Source organism: Ovis aries, chromosome 26, assembly GCF_016772045.2.
Source record: "Ovis aries strain OAR_USU_Benz2616 breed Rambouillet chromosome 26, ARS-UI_Ramb_v3.0, whole genome shotgun sequence".
Lineage (NCBI taxonomy): Eukaryota > Metazoa > Chordata > Mammalia > Artiodactyla > Bovidae > Ovis > Ovis aries.
In genome coordinates, this window is record NC_056079.1 from 2384626 (window position 1) to 2402491 (window position 17866).

Genomic DNA, 17866 nt, shown 5'->3' on the forward strand with positions numbered 1-17866 from the left:
CTGTTGAGCCACATATTGAAAAGACCTCTGTGTCTTCCCTCATCAGGATGCCATGTTCACTTTGTCAAAAGACCAACCAACGTCGTCCCCGGGTCTGTATTTTCTGCCATTGGTCTCTTTCCTCGGGCCAGCACCACCCCATTTAAAGCCTGTGCCCGTGCAGTACAACCAGGAGTCAGGTGTGCTGTGGAAACGCGCCACCTGTGATTCGGTCTGTCTATGTGGAGATGTATGAGGAGGACTGAGAGGAGGCACACCTCGTGTTGAGGGGTCTGCTCCACAGCTGGATCTGAGGGGAGGGTGAAAACGGATGCTTCTGGTTTGGAGAATACACACACACACACACACACACACACGAGGGCAGAGCCCAGGACCTCCTAGGACGCGGGCTTCAGACCTCAGTGGTGAAAGGAAATGAGAGGATGATGTGAGGGGAGTCGATGGAGCATCTGTGGGCAATGAAAGAACATGCTGCCTTGTGACACAAAAATATATGTGCACATACATCACACAACTATGCACACACACACATGTGCACACACACATATACACATTATGCAAGATCATGGCATCCAGTCCCATCACTTCATGGCAAATAGATGGGGAAACAGTGGAAACAGTGACAGACTTTATTTTGGGGGCTCCAAAATCATTGCTGACAGTGATTGCAGCCACAGAATTAAAAGGTGCTTCCTCCTTGTAAGAAAAGCTATGACAAACCTAGACAGCATATTAAAAAGCAGAGATATCACTTTGCCAACAAAGGTCCATCTAGTCAAAGCTACGGTTTTTTCATTAGTCATGTTTGGATGTGAGAGTTGGACCATAAAGAAGGCTGAGTGCCAAAGAACTGATGCTTTTGAATTGTGGTGCTGGAAATACTCTTGAGAGTCCCTTGAAGAGCAAGGAGATCAAACCAGTCAATCTAAAGGAAATCAACCCTGAATATCCATTGAAGGATTGATGCTGAAGCTGAAACTCCAATACTTTGACCATCTGACGTGAAGAGTCCACTCATTGGAAAAGACCCTGATACTGGGAAAGATTGAGAGCAGGAGAAGGGGATGACAGAGGATGAGATGTTTGGATGGCATCACCGACTCGATGGGCATGAGTTTGGGAAAACTCTGGGAGATAGTGAAGGACAGGGTAGACTGGCGTCCATGGGTTCACAGAGAGTCGGACACGACTGAGCAACTGAACAATATCAATATTGATTATGCAAATATAAGACATAAATATAAAAGATTACATAAATCAATGCCTAATAATTTAACAGGAGATTATTTAGAAAAACTAGATGGCTTCTTTTGTGTTCTTATTTTTTAAAGTTCCTTCCCACAGCATCAATACTTTGAGGGGTTAAAAAAGGGAAAGAGAAGAGAAACACAGGCTACAGGAGGAATATAGGCACACATCACATGAGGGAGCTGCGTGAGTAAGCTATAGAGAACTGAGCGCTTTACTTGATAGGGATGTTTTCCTTTCATTACATCAGACATCACGGAATAAGGCAAAGCTTGAGGAAAGCGTGGACTGACAGTCTCCCTATAGCTGAGCCAGGAGCCAGGGCAGAGACGCAAGGAGCAGATCCGAGCAGGAGGGAGACGGGCATCAGTGGAGGTGCGGGGGAGCGGGGCCAGGCGGGCTGTCACTGTGCCCAGGGCGGCCCTGCCACTCAGAGGCCAGCGAGTGACCATGAGCATCTCCCTGAGACCCACAGTGACAGGGCGCAGGTACAGTCAGAAGGCAGCAAAGCAGCTTGCGGGCGGCTGGGCTGACATTCTCAGAGAAAGCAGTTTGTTCTTCCTAACAGAACTGTCTCGGGCTAGCATCCATGGGGGTTTCCCCAGGCACCTGCCAGCCCCCCAGCTGCCTGAAGTCATGGGCTATGGAGTCCTGCTGCTTCCACAGACGTGCTCGCCCAGTGTCTCCAGAAATAGACACCCTTTTCACGCTGCACGTCTAAGGGTACATGTAATTTCACACTAAATGATCCTCACAGCCACACGGGGTCAGGGGACACCAGTGGTCTGGTTGTTGTTTTCAGTATTTTATAGACCAGCCAGTGAGCTCAGGTCCCCCAGCCCAGGCAGGACCCCTGCCTGTGCACCTCTGGGCCTGTCACCCCCTCCACCAGTTGACGAGGGCACTTACTCTGTAAGTGACTAAAATAAGTGACACCAACTACACCAGCGAGGACTCCGGGCACATCAGCGCATGAATAGCACCTAAGTAATGACAACTGTTCGGAGAGGGCAATGGCACCCCACCCCAGGATTGAGAGAAAGTGCTCCATCTGCCAGTTCACCTCATATTCCTTCCTTTTTAAAAAACAGAAATACAGATTATCTTCTATCACCTTAAAAAAAAGCACACAACTCTTATGGAATAATTTTCTTCTATTTCAAAAAAATTCAAGAGCAGATGTACAGATAGCCACTCTCAAGTCACATGGTCATTTGTATTACGGGTTGACATGGTTGATGCAGTTTTGTATAAAAACGCCTAAATTACTATTTAGAAGTGCTCTTCTCAAATCACGGAGAAGGTGATGGCACCCCACTCTAGCACTCTTCCCTGGAAAATCCCATGGACGGAGGAGCCTGGTAGGCTGCAGCACATGGGGTCGCGAGGAGTTGGACACGACTGAGCGACTTCACTTTCACGTTTCACTTTCATCCATTGGAGAAGGAAATGGCAACCCACTTCAGTGTTCTTGCCTGGAGAATCCCAGGGATGAGGGAGCCTGGTGGGCTGCCGTCTATGGGGCCACACAGAGTCAGACACGACTGAAGCGACTTAGCAGCTTCTCAAATCATACCTACTGAAGGCACAGACAATAAAGTCTCTGCACAGAAAGGATGCAGTTTTTCCATCTTGTGATTGTTGCAGAGACAACACCAAACTCGAGAGACTGACTTCATTTTACCATGAGCGGTTCTGATTTATGACCGAGTCGTCCCACCAGTGGCGAACCAGGCAGGCTGACAGTCGTTTTGTTTCAGATATTCAGACAGTGGCAGCGGTGCCACCATGAATAAAGCCCTCCGGCCTCCCCTCTCATGAATTACAGGTCCTGCTCATAAATCTTCTGCGAAATTCTAATCGAGATGCAGGGGTGCAGGCGTCTTCTCTCTGTAACAGACTTCCCCTGTCATAGTCAATGTGCACAAGTGCTTTCTGCTACCAAGTTTAGTTCAAGAACATTTAATTAGGTTTATAAAATTATGATCTGATGCCACTGGAGTAAAATGAACCAGACTCATAACTACTTGTGGAGACTTCCTGCGGTGGCTCAGCGGTAAAGAATCCACCTGCCAAGCAGGAGATGTAGGTTTGATCCCTGGGTCGGGAAGATCCCCTGAAGGAAATGGCAACCCACTCCAGTATTCTTGCCTGAGGAATTCCATGGACAGAGGAGCCCGGCAGGCTACAGTCCATGGGGTCTCAAAGACACGACTGAGCAACTAAACGACAACATAACTACTTGTGTTCACAACCCAGCAGAGCTTTCAAGGCGCCACTCACAGTCTGTACTTGCTGACTGGGGACAGGCCGAGCTAGACTTGGTTCTTTTGACTCGGAAGTGGAGAAGCATGCTGCTTTGGCTTCGGTAAGTCAGGGGCATGAAGTGGGGATGCCCAGGGTACCACTCTGACTTGAATGCATTTCATGCCATCTGACTTCAACATGGCCCTGTGAGGAAGCCCTTCCAGAAAGGCTGGGTTGAAAGCCTGGAATTCCTAAGGGCAATCATTCTTTTTAAATGAGTGCTTTAACCTCAGAGCTTAGTCAGATGACTGAGTGATTAGCTATGAGTTATTTAGAATAAGAGCAGGTGGATAGATAGAGTTTTGAAGTGGGCTTCTCAGGCGTTGCTCACAGGTTCGCCTGAGTTACTGGCTCTTGAGAGGCACAGACCACGGACGAGCCAGCCCCTCTCCTCCGAGGCTGCTGCCTGAGCCTGGACTCTCAGGACTCAAGTTCTCAGTGACCTGGGATTGCCAGATTTCTGCCCATTCTTGCAGAGTTTCCAAAATCCTCATGAGATCGCACATTTTTTTCCTGCCCTTGGCTTTCTGTCATTTTGTTACTGTGATCAGACTTAACTAAAATATATATATATGTTAGCAGAACATTTACATCACTAACTAGAACTGTGTCCAAATAACCAATACTCTGCAGCCTAAATGCCACCCGTGAAATCTGATTTCAACAAGAAAATATTGAAGTAACCTCTTCCACCTAGTGACCCTAAGTGGCAAATGTTTAGATTTTTTTTTCAATTCTGTAATCCAGGTTCCATAAAAAAAATCCATTTAAAAAATTACATATCATAGCTAATTTTATAATTATATGAAATGAGTCTAAAGCAACCCTTGGAAAGGATGAAAATTGAATGCTTTTCTTTTTTGCACCCCTCTCTCTCTCTGTTTGTTTTTGTTTTTTTTTTTTTTGGCTGTGATGTACATACAGCCTGCAGGAGATTAGCTCCTGGACCAAGGATCAAACCTGGGGCCCCAGCAGTGAGAGCACTGAGTCTTAACTACTGGACGGCCAGGGAAGTCCCTGAAAGTAGTACCTCTAATCCAAGTGTCTGTAAAAAGAACATGTAAGAGGGGTTCCACAGTGACCCAGCCTTTCTGACTGAGGGGTGCTTTCTAAACTAAATTCACTGCAAGTCACTTCAGGTCATCGAGTCTTCACTGGAACTGATGATACATGGTCTTCAGAGGGGTCTGGAAGAGGGGGCCCCATGCAGCTCCTGTCTGAGAGGAGACCACTGTCCTGCACTGAGCAGTAGGCAGGTGTTTGACAAGAACAACAAATGAGGGAAAGAGAGCGAGCAAATTAAGTGGCATCAGACCACACTGCAGACGGTCCATTCATTCATTCATTCTAGAAATATTTATAAAGTTACAGACATGAACCAAAGCTACGCCTGCCCTTGAGCAGTGTTAATGTGGAGAGGAATAACAAACACAGCCGGCGCTCAGGGGCCATGAAGGACCTGGGTGCCACAAACCCTGTATTTCCCATTCTTTAACCTCTGTGCAAATCTCACTTTCTCATATTTATCAGGGAGCCACGGGGAGCTGTTCATAGTTCACAATTCTAACTAAAATGCAAAAAGCTGGAGGAACCCGTATTCAACCTTCGGAAATGAAATAAAAGAGATGGAAACGTTATACAGAGTAGAACATAAATGGCCCTGAAAATAAAGGACTGAAAACACAACTGAAATGACAGAATCTGAGTCCTTTAGACAGCTTTCTTCCCCCAAAGCATCACAATCCTAGAAGACCGTGAAAAGTTTGGACAACAGTGAGATGCAGGCTCAAGACAGTCTTTCCCCACGATGTGCAGCAGAGAGATTTGTCACCCACTGGTGGTCCCCAGAAAGCAGCTTCCGCAGACTGGCAGAGTCCTGCCCTGCACGGAAGAGCCCATGCCCGCCCCACAGAGTGCTGCCTCCAGAGGGTGAGCGGCTGGACCCGGCCCTGCAGTCAGTGAGCCGCTCCCCACGTCGTGTGGGCCAATGAGGTACTTGCGATGCACCAACACCTTGTCCAGGAGTGGGTGGGCGCCCCCCTCTCCACTTTGCCCTCCGTTTTCTGAGCCCACATCAGGCACAGGGACGGGTCTCAGAGCCCCGAGGATGAGGCTGGGCCTTGGGAAGGGGCACTTGCCCCTAGGCCACCCGCCCACCTTGCCTGTTGCGGTGCAGAGAATGGACGGGTGGGCACAGCTAGCTGGGGAAGGAGAGGGAGGGATGAATTGAGAGGCAGCGCTGACACGTGGACACCATCGTGCGCAAAGTAGATCGCAGGCGGGAGGCTGCCGTGGAGCATGGGGAGACCAGCGCGGTGCTCTGTGACGGCCTAGAGGCGTGGGAGAGGGGGTTTAAGTGTAATTGTGACTGAATGGTGTTGGTGTTTGGCAGAGAGCAACACACCACTGTAAGGCAACTGTCCTCCAATTTAAAAAAAATGGCCCTTTGATCTGGGCTGTCATTTCACAGCTGACCGAAGTCTTGGGAGACAGAGCTAAGGGCTCACAGCTTGCACATGGAGGTGTCACCACTCCTCCCCACAGAGCTTTAATACATAATTTTAGAAATCCATTTGTAACTTGCATGATGAATTTGCTTTCAGATCAGGGGTAGCCTGGCCTTCCTCCCTCAGCTTTCCTAACATTTTAACTGATATCCCTTGTCAAGGCCCAGTGCAGGCAAGAAGGACCCTCTATAGCCACTGCACACACAGGACACAGTGGTCCAGCACCACGGGGCTGGCAGCCAAGGGTCAAGCCTCAGGCCTGACTGGCTGGGGTTCCCTGCAGCCCTGGGTGGGCACTCACGTGCTGCCTGAGGACAGCGATAACAATGGTGACTTGAGTTTGTTACAGGGACTTGAATATGGGATGCGGGTGAGTGCTCAGCAAGCGCTCAGCACAGAGAGAAAGTCCAAAATGCAGGTGGATGGCTGGTCTCCTGACATTGCAGTTTAGCAATACGATCTACAACTAAATGACGCTCATCCAGGTGTTAAATGATGATAATAACTGGAACTCTACATGAAAACAGAAATAACTAGTAAAGAAACACAAGTATGATAAGGCCATGTTTTGAGGGGCTAAAGGGATAAATATATACCCTCAACATTGGCTCAGACAATAAAGAATCTGCCTGCAACGCAGGAGAACCCATGTTTGATCCCTGGGTCGGGAAGATCCCTTCAAGAAGGGAATGGCAATCCACTTCAGTATTCTTGCCTAGAGAATCCCCACAAACAGAGGAGCCTGGAACAATCCACGCGGTCACAAAGTCAGACACGACTGAGCGACTAAGCACAGTACAGCGCCACATGCGCACATACGTGCGTTATATATGACTATATGCATAAACCCTTTACAGTTACGTGAGTGCAGACATACATATGCACAAATAGATAATTTATGAAGAATCTTTGTTCCTCGACTGGGCTATTTACAGATGATATAAAGCTGTTTCGTGTGGCTTTAATTTACTCCTTCTTTCCTTAAATGTATATACCTTGGATTTAATCACTTAAAGTCTTCATGGTGCCCAGGGTGGGGGAGGTCCTTAATAAATAATTAATGACAAACGTGTCTCTCTGATAACTCTAACTGAAAGAGGAAAAAGTCCCCCACACATCGGGATTTTGTTTGATGTTGGCAGGTAATCTTAGTGGTTTTGTTTTTCTCCTGAAAGCAGAGGGCAAGGAGCACATTTGCTCAGCACTGTCAGACCAGCAGACCTGGGACATTCATCCCAGCCGCTCTCCCTAGTTCATAGCGGCATGAGCATCATTTATGTCGCCAATGGTCCAAATCCAGCTTCAGTAAATAATTAAAATGGAAAGAATGAACCTCAAATGTCTGCCCTGAGATTTGTACAACTGGGGGATGCATGCAAACTGAAACGCAGTTATTTATTATAATCTTCATTCTAGTAAACCCAAGGGCAACATAAACTCAGTTTATTTACTATTTACAGTTACTACTTGTCAAAGCTGAAGTGTTTCTTATCTCTTGAGGTTCCAGTACTGATCTACATATTATTCAGATGCTAAAGAAACTTATACAAACTGTGTCATACCAACATAGGAACTGGCCTTGGGGAAATACACATCTCAGAATTTAATAGTAACCAAACTTTCTGACTAAGAGGAAAAGTTTTATGCTTACTCTGCTCAATTTCTTCAATTTAAAAAATGTGGAAAAAATACAATGGAGTATTACTCAGCCATTAAAAAGAATTCATTTGAATCAGTTCTGATGAGATGGATGAAACTGGAGCCGATTATACAGAGTGAAGTAAGCCAGAAAGAAAAACACCAATACAGTATACTAACACATATATATGGAATTTAGGAAGATGGCAGTGACGACCCTGTATGCAAGACAGGGAAAGAGACACAGATGTGTATAACGGACTTTTGGACTCAGAGGGAGAGGGAGAGGGTGGGATGATTTGGGAGAATGACATTCTAACATGTATACTATCATGTGAATTGAATCGCCAGTCTATGTCTGACGCAGGATGCAGCATGCTTGGGGCTGGTGCATGGGGATGACCCAGAAAGATGTTATGGGGAGGGAGGTGGGAGGGGGGTTCATGTTTGGGAATGCATGTAAGAATTAAAGATTTTAAAATTTAAAAAATAAAAAACTAAAAAAAAAAATGTGGAAAAAATAAATCTTCCTCTCAAAAATTAAATAGATTTTCCAGCCTTTGAATGCCAAGGAATTTTAACGAAGTCTAATAAACAAAGGGAAAAATACTTGAAAGTTTGAGACTGTACTTAGAAAATTTAAGGCTGATTTCCCATTTAACTGTAAATATTATATTTATCTTCCTGTCCTACTGAACAAGTACCAGTCAGTGTCAAAAAAGGCTTTAAAATGCAAATTGGCTTTTTCCCATTTAACAATCATTTAACTGAACAAATAACTTTCTTAGGCTGGGGACCTCATGTGTATGTAAGAAACTGTTTTGTTATTTAATTTTTTCATTACAACTTTAAAGCGGTTGCACATCTAGATGCGCATTTAAAACAAAAATCAAATATATTCATAAATGAAACCACTCTGTGTGCCGTAACATAATGCTTTATGTGAGCACAAAGCAGCTCTCTTAATTGATGTAACATGTGCCTTTGAACTGCACACTCATTCCTGATTTTCACAGGCATAAATATACACTCATTTCTGATTTTTTAGGCATAAATATACATTGTCTTTGAAATCACTTGGTTACGCTACAATCCTCAAACATAACTTTACTCCCTCCTTACCATCAGCTATTCAATACTTTTTAGAATGAATTATATGTTAGATTAAAGTAGCACCTTTTCCTTCTGTTTATGCTCTTGGTTTTTATAACTTATGAGACTTAAAAATCTTGAGATAAATCAATTCCAAGAGGCAGAACCACACAGAGTTTAGGAATAGGGTCTCCTGGAACCGAACCACAACTCGGCTACTTTGTCTGTGGGTTTGGTCAACGTAACCACTTCTTCCTGGTTCATTTTTAGATGATGGGTAACTGCCTTCCTCAGTAGAATTTGTGTAAAGCTTTGGGCATCTAGCCTTGATGGGATATCGGAGTCTAAGACTAGCCTTACATGAGCTATCATCCATATAGTGTGCCCCTCAATGCCTAAAAAGGCATCGGTCTCAAACATGAGCTGCGGCAGGTTCCCAGGTGGTGGTGATAGTTTAGTCACTAAGTCATGTCCAGCTCTTTGTGACCCATGGACTGTAGCCCACCAGGCTCCTCTGTCCATGGGATTCTCCAGGCAAGAATACTGGAGTGGGTTGCCATTTCCTTCTCCAGGGGGTCTTCCTGAACCAGGGATCGAACCTATGTCTCTGCTTGGGCAAGCTCGTTCAGGTTCCTAGGTGTCCTCTCCATAATATTTGCCTTTTGCAGAAGCGAGCGCAAAATAATCAAGTTAATGAATTCCATCCTGATTGCCAGGAGAACTCCTGGGAGGATTTAAGCAGTGAAGTGTCATGTTGTGATTTGTATGTGCTTAAATGAGGAGCTGGCGGCTGTGTGGAAGGAGACTGCCGATGGTGACTTGGTGTACGTGGGGCCTGAGCGGGCAGACGAGTGTACTGGGTGGAGTGGGAGGAGGTAACAGGACATGAGGCAGCAAATGTGGGATGGGAGGAGGATGGCTCGGAGGAGTGAACTGGGGATCCAGACTGTGGTTCTGAGCTCTCTTCTTGACTGTGGGTAGCCAGGAACATCCTAGGACGCCTGATCTCTGGGCGTATTTCACAATTGTGGGGACTCTCATATCTCCTCTCCTTACACTCACCCCTGCTTATCATGAGATCTATTTGATGTTTAAACTGTCTCTTACGGGCTCATGAGATGAAGGGCCTGCACTCAGGCCACAGCACAATGCACTGGGTCCCCAGGCAGGTCTGGGGAGGTCACGGCCCCTGTGCTTCTGGAATGCCCAGAGCTTTGGTGCCAAACCAAACAGTCACCACACGGCTTTACCGGTGGCAGCAGGGGACCCCAAAAGGATACTGTGACCACAACAAAATGCTTCCCCAGACGTTTTCATGATGTGACCTATCAAATGTATGTGGTTGCAAATTGTGAACTTTGGATATTTCAGTAATTTACTTTGTATGAATTTAGCAAGAGGAGAAAACACTACCTTCTCCCGAGGACTGTTAGCATCACTATATGATGCAACACAGACAAGTATGTAGAGTTACCGCTCAAAACACGGGTGTAGATCATCAGTCATCTCAGCAGACCTAGCTCAGTCCCCACGGGAGCACTGTCTCCTCCATAAAGACTGACCAGGCACTCACGTTACCTTCTCTATGTCTGTCTGTCTATCGTTTCTCCTGTAGAGCTTACATGATTCCTTCTGTCCAAAACCCCGTGAAGGCAGACAGGCTGAGGTCCTGGCAGAGCAGAGGTGAGCTAGGGCACCTTCAGGTCTCCTGTTAAGAGTGACTCTCAGGCTCCCCATGCCCAGAGGGAGACCTCACCCACTTTCCCCATGGAATTCAGGAAATGCTGTCTGCTTCCCTCTCTTTGAGCCTCTTCTGCCTTTCTCTATCCTCAACTCAAGACTCAAAAAGCTATACTGTGCTTCTTTCTCTCATAATTCTCACATAGTTAACACTCATGTTGAATATCTAGATGCTTATCTATTTATTGGCAGGAAGAGCAGAGTGAAAAAGATGGCTAAAATCTCAACATTCAGAAAACAAAGATCATAGCATCTGGTCCCATCACTTCATGTCAAATAGATGGTGAAAAAATGAAAACAGTGACAGACTTTATTTTCTTGGGCTCCAAAACCACTGCAGATGGTGACTGCGGCCATGAAATTAAAAGATGCTTGCTCCTTGGAAGAAAAACTTTGACAAACCTAGATAGTGTATTAAAAACTAGAGACATCACTTCGCTGACAAAGGTCCATATATGGCAATGGTTTTTCCATTAGTCGTGTACAGATGTGAGAGCTGAACCATAAAGGAGGCTGAGCATCAAAGAAATGATGCTTTGAACTGTAGTGCTGGAGAAGACTCTTGAGAGTCCTCTGGACTGCAAAAAGATCAAACTAGTCAATCCTACAGGAAATCAGTTCTGAATATTCACTGGAAGGATTAATGCTGAAGCTGAAACTCCAATACTTTGGCCACCTGAGGCTAAGAACTGACGCACTGGAAAAAACCCTTATGCTGGGAAAGATTGAAGGCAGGAGAAGGGGACGACAGAGGAATGAGATGGTTGGATGGCATCACTGACTAGAGGGACCTGAGTTTGAGCAAACTCTGGAAGATGGTGAAGGACAGGGAAGCCTCGTGTGTTGCAGCCCATTGGGTTGCAAAGAGTCGGACACAATTGTGTGACTATAAACAACAATAAACCTCTTGCATTAGAATTCGTGAGATGAAGGTGTAGTTCTGCATTGTTTTACCCAATGAAGAGTTGCCTTAACATAAACATGACTCACACAGATATTAAAAAAAAGAAAAAGTCTGTGTTTATACGGAAAGGCATTCTGGCCTACATATATTCAGGAAGAACCAAACTGGCATTATCGTGACAGGCTGACTGTGCATCTTCACTTCTCTATCCTGAGAAAGAACAGGCACCCATGAGAGACACCTTTCAGTTAAGCTAAGGATAAAGCTTCCAAGGTTAAAATAAATACCACAGAGACTGTGTGTCTGTGACCCCAGTGAACTGCATTATCTTCAAGCAAAATGATTTCCCTATAGCTTTAAAGAGAACAGAGGTATCCACGTCTACCTGGACATTTTCACTAAAATTAAATATGTACCTAGAGATATTTACAATCCCAAACAGGATGGATTTTGTAGGAAACTGAATTTTTTTCTGTTAAGTCAGTTTCCTAGTAAAACCAGAAACGGGGAGACAGCATGACATAGACGCAGATCAACATAATAGAAGAGAGAGCCTGAGACCCTCACATACACAGAGCTGATTTTTGACAATTGATCAAAAGCCAATACAAATGGGAAAAAAAGATAGTTTTTCAACAAATGGTGCTGGAACAACTGGAGATCTACATGTAAAAATAAATGCTGGCATCCTCTAGAAAAACTCATTTGAAATGGATCAAACACCCAAATGTAAAGCACACAACTCCTAGAAGATAACACAGGAGAAAATCTATGTGACCTTGATTTGGGGGACAATTTTTTCAGGCACAAGATAAAAGGCATGCTCCATGAAAGAAAGAACTGATCAGCTAAACTTGATTAAAATTAAAAACTCTGCAAAAGACACTGTCAAGAGAATGAGAAGACCGGTCATAGACCAGGAGAAAAAATTTGCAAAAGACACATCTGATAAAAGACTCTTACCCAAAATATACAAAGACCTCTTAAAACACAACAACAACAAAATGAATGTTCTGATTAAAAATGTGCAAAAGACCTAATTTGAAACTTCACCAAAGAAGGCAGACAGACGGCAAATAAACGTGTAAAAAGATGCTCCACATCATATGTCATCAGGGAGATGCAAATGAGAACAAGGCGGTACCAGCACACACCTACTGGAACTATCAAAACCCAGAGCACTGACAGCATCAGATGCTGGTGAGGGTGTGGAGCAACAGGAAGTCTCATTCATCGCCAGTGGAAATGCAAAACGGTACAGTCACCTTGGAGGACATTTGGTGGTTTCTTACAAAACTGAACATACTCTTATCATATGATCCAGCAATCATGCTCCCTTACATTTATTCAAAGGAGTTGAAAATTTATGTCCACACAAAGCCTTGCACACAGATGTATATAGCAGCTGTTTTCATAACTGCCAACACTTGTAAGCAACCAAGATGCCCTTCGGTAGTTGAATGGATAAATACACTGTGGTCCATCCAGACAGTGGACTTTTATTCCACTAAAAAGAAATGAGCCATTGAGTCATGAAAAAACATGGAGGAATCTTAAAGGCATATTACTGAGTGAAAGAAACCAGTCTGCAAAGGCTACTGAGTGATTCCAAACTCTACGATATTCTGGAAATGGCAAGACTATGGAGATAGTAAAAAGGTCAGTGGTGGCCAGGCATTGAGGGATGAGGATTGTCTTAGTGGTGCCTTCCTAACTCTCTGAAAATGCAATGAGTATTTGCAGAAAAGAAAAAACATAGGTTAAAATGACAGCAAGGAAAATAAAACGTGTGGAAGGAAGTTGATTATTTTTGTAAACATTTATATGTCCACACCTAGAAAGTTCAAATAATTTTAACAAGACCAAAATACTATACATAAAAAGTCAATAAATTAATTTTATACTTGAAGACTTTGATTTAACATCTTGAGAGCAAAAATACTGTATAAGTAGAGATGCCACATGGCTTTCAGTCTTTAGAAACTAGGTAGCTAGATTATTCCCAATTTGAAGCTGGTCTAACATAGCTTCAGTGAAAAGCTTGGTATACACTGTGTGTGTGGGCATCTACAGGTGTGTGTGTGTGTGAACTTTTGTTCTCTTTGGCTTTGTGTTATGGAGTTGATTATTGTTTTTTAAGACTACAGTTTAACAACGAATCCAAACTTTTGATCCTTTTAAGAATATCATCATATACTCTTAATAGCTTTCCAGAAAACTCACCCTATTTCACAAATCAGTGATGCATTTATTGAGTATCAGGGTGTTACACAGAGCAGGTGATGTACAAATAGACCCAGGCACCACCTTGACCCTCAGGGAACTCAGTGAGATAGGAGATGCAGAGCAAACCTGTGTTGAATTATGTTTTAATATTTTGTGTAGAGTGCTTGATGTCTCAATAATTTCCTGACTGAATCTCTCCAAACTGAACACAGCAGCAAGGCCAGGAACCTCTGTGTACGTTTCATGGTCTAGGTGCTGATGGGCCCAACGTGATATCATATGACCCACCTTCTCGACTGCAGAGCTTATGTTGATGGTTAGAGCGGCTGATACGGAACAGACTGATATAACATGACCAAAAGCCAGAGACAAACGCTTATACGCTGAGGGAAAGGATCTTGCACTGTGGAGGCCAGAGTTCTCACCCATGTATCTGCTCCTCCTTAAATCTGTGAAGCCAGGCAGAGCATCGGACACTTACGTTTGCATGTGGGGGGCTTCCCCCTGTTGCTCCACAATCCATCCTCCTGACACACGGCTGTAGCTTGCTGACTAGCATCCAGCTTGAAGCCCTCATTACAATCATAGGTCACTTTACTGTCCAGTGTGAACTCATTCCCCGTAAATGAACCATTTCCTGGGGACTCTGGGATTCCACAGGACACAGCTGGAGAGAAAAAAGAAAAAAAATAAACCCAACAAGTTCAGGGTTATCCTGACAAGATGTGATGAAATTTTGTTCTTTTCTTTTTTTATGTCTCATCTTAAATGTATATAAAAACTGTTAAATATTAGCATTTCTCATGTGTGGCATAAACAGGCACATTTACAAAGTTGTATGGGTCTTAAGAGTTAATGAGAGACAATGAAAAAAGGGTCAAAATACAGTGTCTTTAAAACTTATTATTCCAGAAGGTATGTCTGACGGCTCTCAGCTTCATCACGTGGACATTATCAGACAGTCATGGTGAAGAGAACAGTGTAATATGCTATATTTTATTTAATATGGGAAAGAGAGCATCGATTAACATCTTTACCATCACAAATTTATCACCACACTGACTCTTTGGGTTTGAGATTTCACTGGAATTAGAGTTAGGAATAGCTCACCTCAGGTCTTAACCTCCCACAGCTTAAGTCCCCTCACCCTACTCGCCAAAGATTCATTTTCCTTAAGGCACAGGAAATTTTGTTTAAAGACAAATATTACCTTAGCTAAGAGCATCAGTGCATCCATTGTTATAAAAGTATGAGTTTATCAACTATCAGTCAAAAAGCAGGGGCTGCAGAACTAAGGAATTAAGCAAGATACTCAGAACAGAAGGCTCAGTCCTACGGGGATGGACACACAAGCCAGTTTAAAAAAAATAGTTAATTTATTTCAATTGGAGGATAATTACTTCACAATATTGTGATGATTTTTTCTATATATCAACATGTATCAACCATAGGTATACATGCGTGCCCCCCATTCTGAACTCCCCTCCCACCACCCTAGCCTGAAAGATTGGGCAAGAAAGTGGTACCAAAGAAGAAGGAATTTTTAACAACTAGTAAGATGAACAGAGAAGTTATTATAAACACTTCCTTCTTAAATTTACTAGCTCTGACCCAGACTGACTTACTGTGAGATGAAACAAACAAGAACAACTCTGAAGTTAAGTAAGTTACAGTAAGGAACCCAGGGTTTTCCCAGGTATTGCTAGTGATAAAGAATCTGCCTGCCAATGCAAGAGAGGCAAGAGATGTCGGTTTGATCCCTTGGTTGGGAAGATCCCATGGAGGAGGAAATGGCAACCCACTCCAGCAGTCTTGCCTGGAAAATCACATGGACAGAGGAGCCTGATGGGCTACACTTAATGGGTCCAAAGAGTCGAGCACAACTGAGTGAGTGAGCACACGGAATCCATAATAATGGAAGGTGATAAGACAGGAATCCCCCCAAATACACACATAACTCAGGAGCACTTGTCAAAGGAAATCTTTGCAATCACTAATTTAAGGATCTTCTCTTATTCAATCAACATCAAAGATGTTATGGTTTTGAAGCATCATGGATTTTAAATTTAGATCATTTACAATATTTCCCACATAGCTTCCAAGGAGAATACACACCTAGTAAGATAAGGCAGGAAGGACCGGTTGAAAAAGTGTAGACAAACATATAATTTTATGGGTAAGGAAGAGGGTCAGAAAGAATTATTCACCTGGATTAGCACAGTGACTTTGTTTAAAACCTGGGGCTGGAGAACAGACCTGATTCCCAAGTGAGATCTCCTTCTGCTCTATAGGCACCCAGGTCACCTGTGGCTAAGTCTGAGTTTTTTGGTTGCTGTCTTTGTTTTTCTTTTCTGTATCAAAATCTTCAGTACATGCAATAGGGAGTTATCAGAAGAGTTAAAGAAAAAGTAGTGCTGATAAGAATCAAAGTTCTAGAAAAATTAAAACTCTAAAGTTTCTCTTATGCTTAAATTTATGATCAGCTATTTCAACAATCTGAAAAAAAATATATATGTGTGTATGTGTATAAGTGTATATGTACATATGTGTGTGAGTGTATATATATACATATATGTGAGTGTATATGTATATGTACATATGTGTGTGAGTGTATATATATACATATATGTGAGTGTATATGTATATATGTGCATGAGGGTATACGTACATGTATGTGTGTGTGTGTGTATGAGTTCAGTTCAGTTCAGTCGCTCAGTCGTGTCCGACTCTTTGCAATCCCATGGACCGCAGCACCCCAGGCTTCTCTGTCCATCACCAATTCCCAGAGCCTCCTCAAACTCATGTCCATTGAGTCAGTGATGGCATCCAACCATTTCATTCCCTTTCATCCCCTTCTCCTGCCTTTAATATTTCATAGCATCAGGGTCATTTCCAATGATTCAGTTCTTCGCATCAGATGGCCAAAGTATTGGAGTCTCAGCTTCAGCATCAGTCCTCCCAATGAATATTCAGTACTGATCTCCTTTAGGATGGACTGGTTGGATCTCCTTGCAGTCCAAGGGACTCTCAAGAGTCTTTTCCAACACCACAGTTCAAATATATCAACTCTTTGGTGCTCAGCTTTCTTTATAGTCCAACTCTCACAACCACACAGGACTATGGGAAAAACCATGCCTTTGGCTAGATGGACCTTTGTTGGCAAAGTAATGACTCTGCTTTTCAATATGCTGTCTAGGTTGATTGTAGGTTTTCTTCCAAGGAGCAAGCGCCTTTTAATTGCGTGGTTGCAGTCACCATCTGCAGTGATTTTGGAGCCCCCCAAAATAAAGTCTGTCACTGTTTCTACTGTATCCCCATCTATTTGCCACAAAATGATGGGCCCAGATGCCATGATCTTAGTTCTCTTAATGTTGAATTTTAAACCAACTTTTTCATTCTCCTCTTTCACTTTCATCAAGAGACTCTTTAGTTTCTCTACACTTCTGCCACAAGGGTGGTGTCATCTGTATATCTGAGGTTATTGATATTCCTCCCAGAAATCTTGATTCCAGCTTGTGCTTCATCCAGCATGGTATTTTGCACGATTTGCATGATTTTTCCTGATTTGGAACCGGTCTGTTGCTCCATGTCCAGTTCTAAGTGTTGCTTCTTGACCTGCATACAGATTTCTCAGGAGGCAGGTCACATGGTCTGATATTCCCATCTGTTGAAGAATCTTCCAGTTTGTTGTGGTCCACACAGTCAAAGGATTTAGCATAGTCAAATAAAGCAGAAGTAGGTGTTTTTCTGGAACTCTTGCTTTTTCTATGATCCTACAGATGTTGCCAATTTGATCTCTGGTTTCTCTGCCTTTTCTAAATCCAGCTTGAACATCCTAAAGTTCACAGTTCATGTACTGTAGAAGTCTGACTTGGAGAATTTTGTGCATTACTTTGCTAGTGTGTGAGATGAGTGGAATAGTGTGGTAGTTTGAACATTCTTTGGTATTACTTTTCTTTAGGATTAGAATGAAATCTGACATTTTCCAGTCCTGTGGCCACTGGTGAGTGTTTTAAATTTGCTTGTATATTGAATGCAGCACTTTCACAGCATTATCTTTTAGGATTTGAGCTAACTCAACTGGAATTCCATCACCTCCACTAGCTTTGTTTGTAGTGACAAGGCCCACTTGACTTCACATTCCAGGATGTCTGGCTCTAGGTGAGTGATTACACCATCGTGATTATCTGGGTTGTGAAGATCT

General features: G+C 43.6%; 1 protein-coding gene across 1 annotated transcript in view; it reads right to left on the minus strand.

Moving 5' to 3' along the window:
* The window catches only part of CSMD1 (CUB and Sushi multiple domains 1), a 2070567-nt gene that overhangs the window by 82834 nt on the left and 1969867 nt on the right, over positions 1-17866 (minus strand). Inside the window, exon 50 of the mRNA XM_042241416.1 lies at positions 14144-14329. Coding sequence (XP_042097350.1) covers positions 14144-14329 — 186 coding nt within the window. The remainder of the gene's footprint in view (positions 1-14143; positions 14330-17866) is intronic.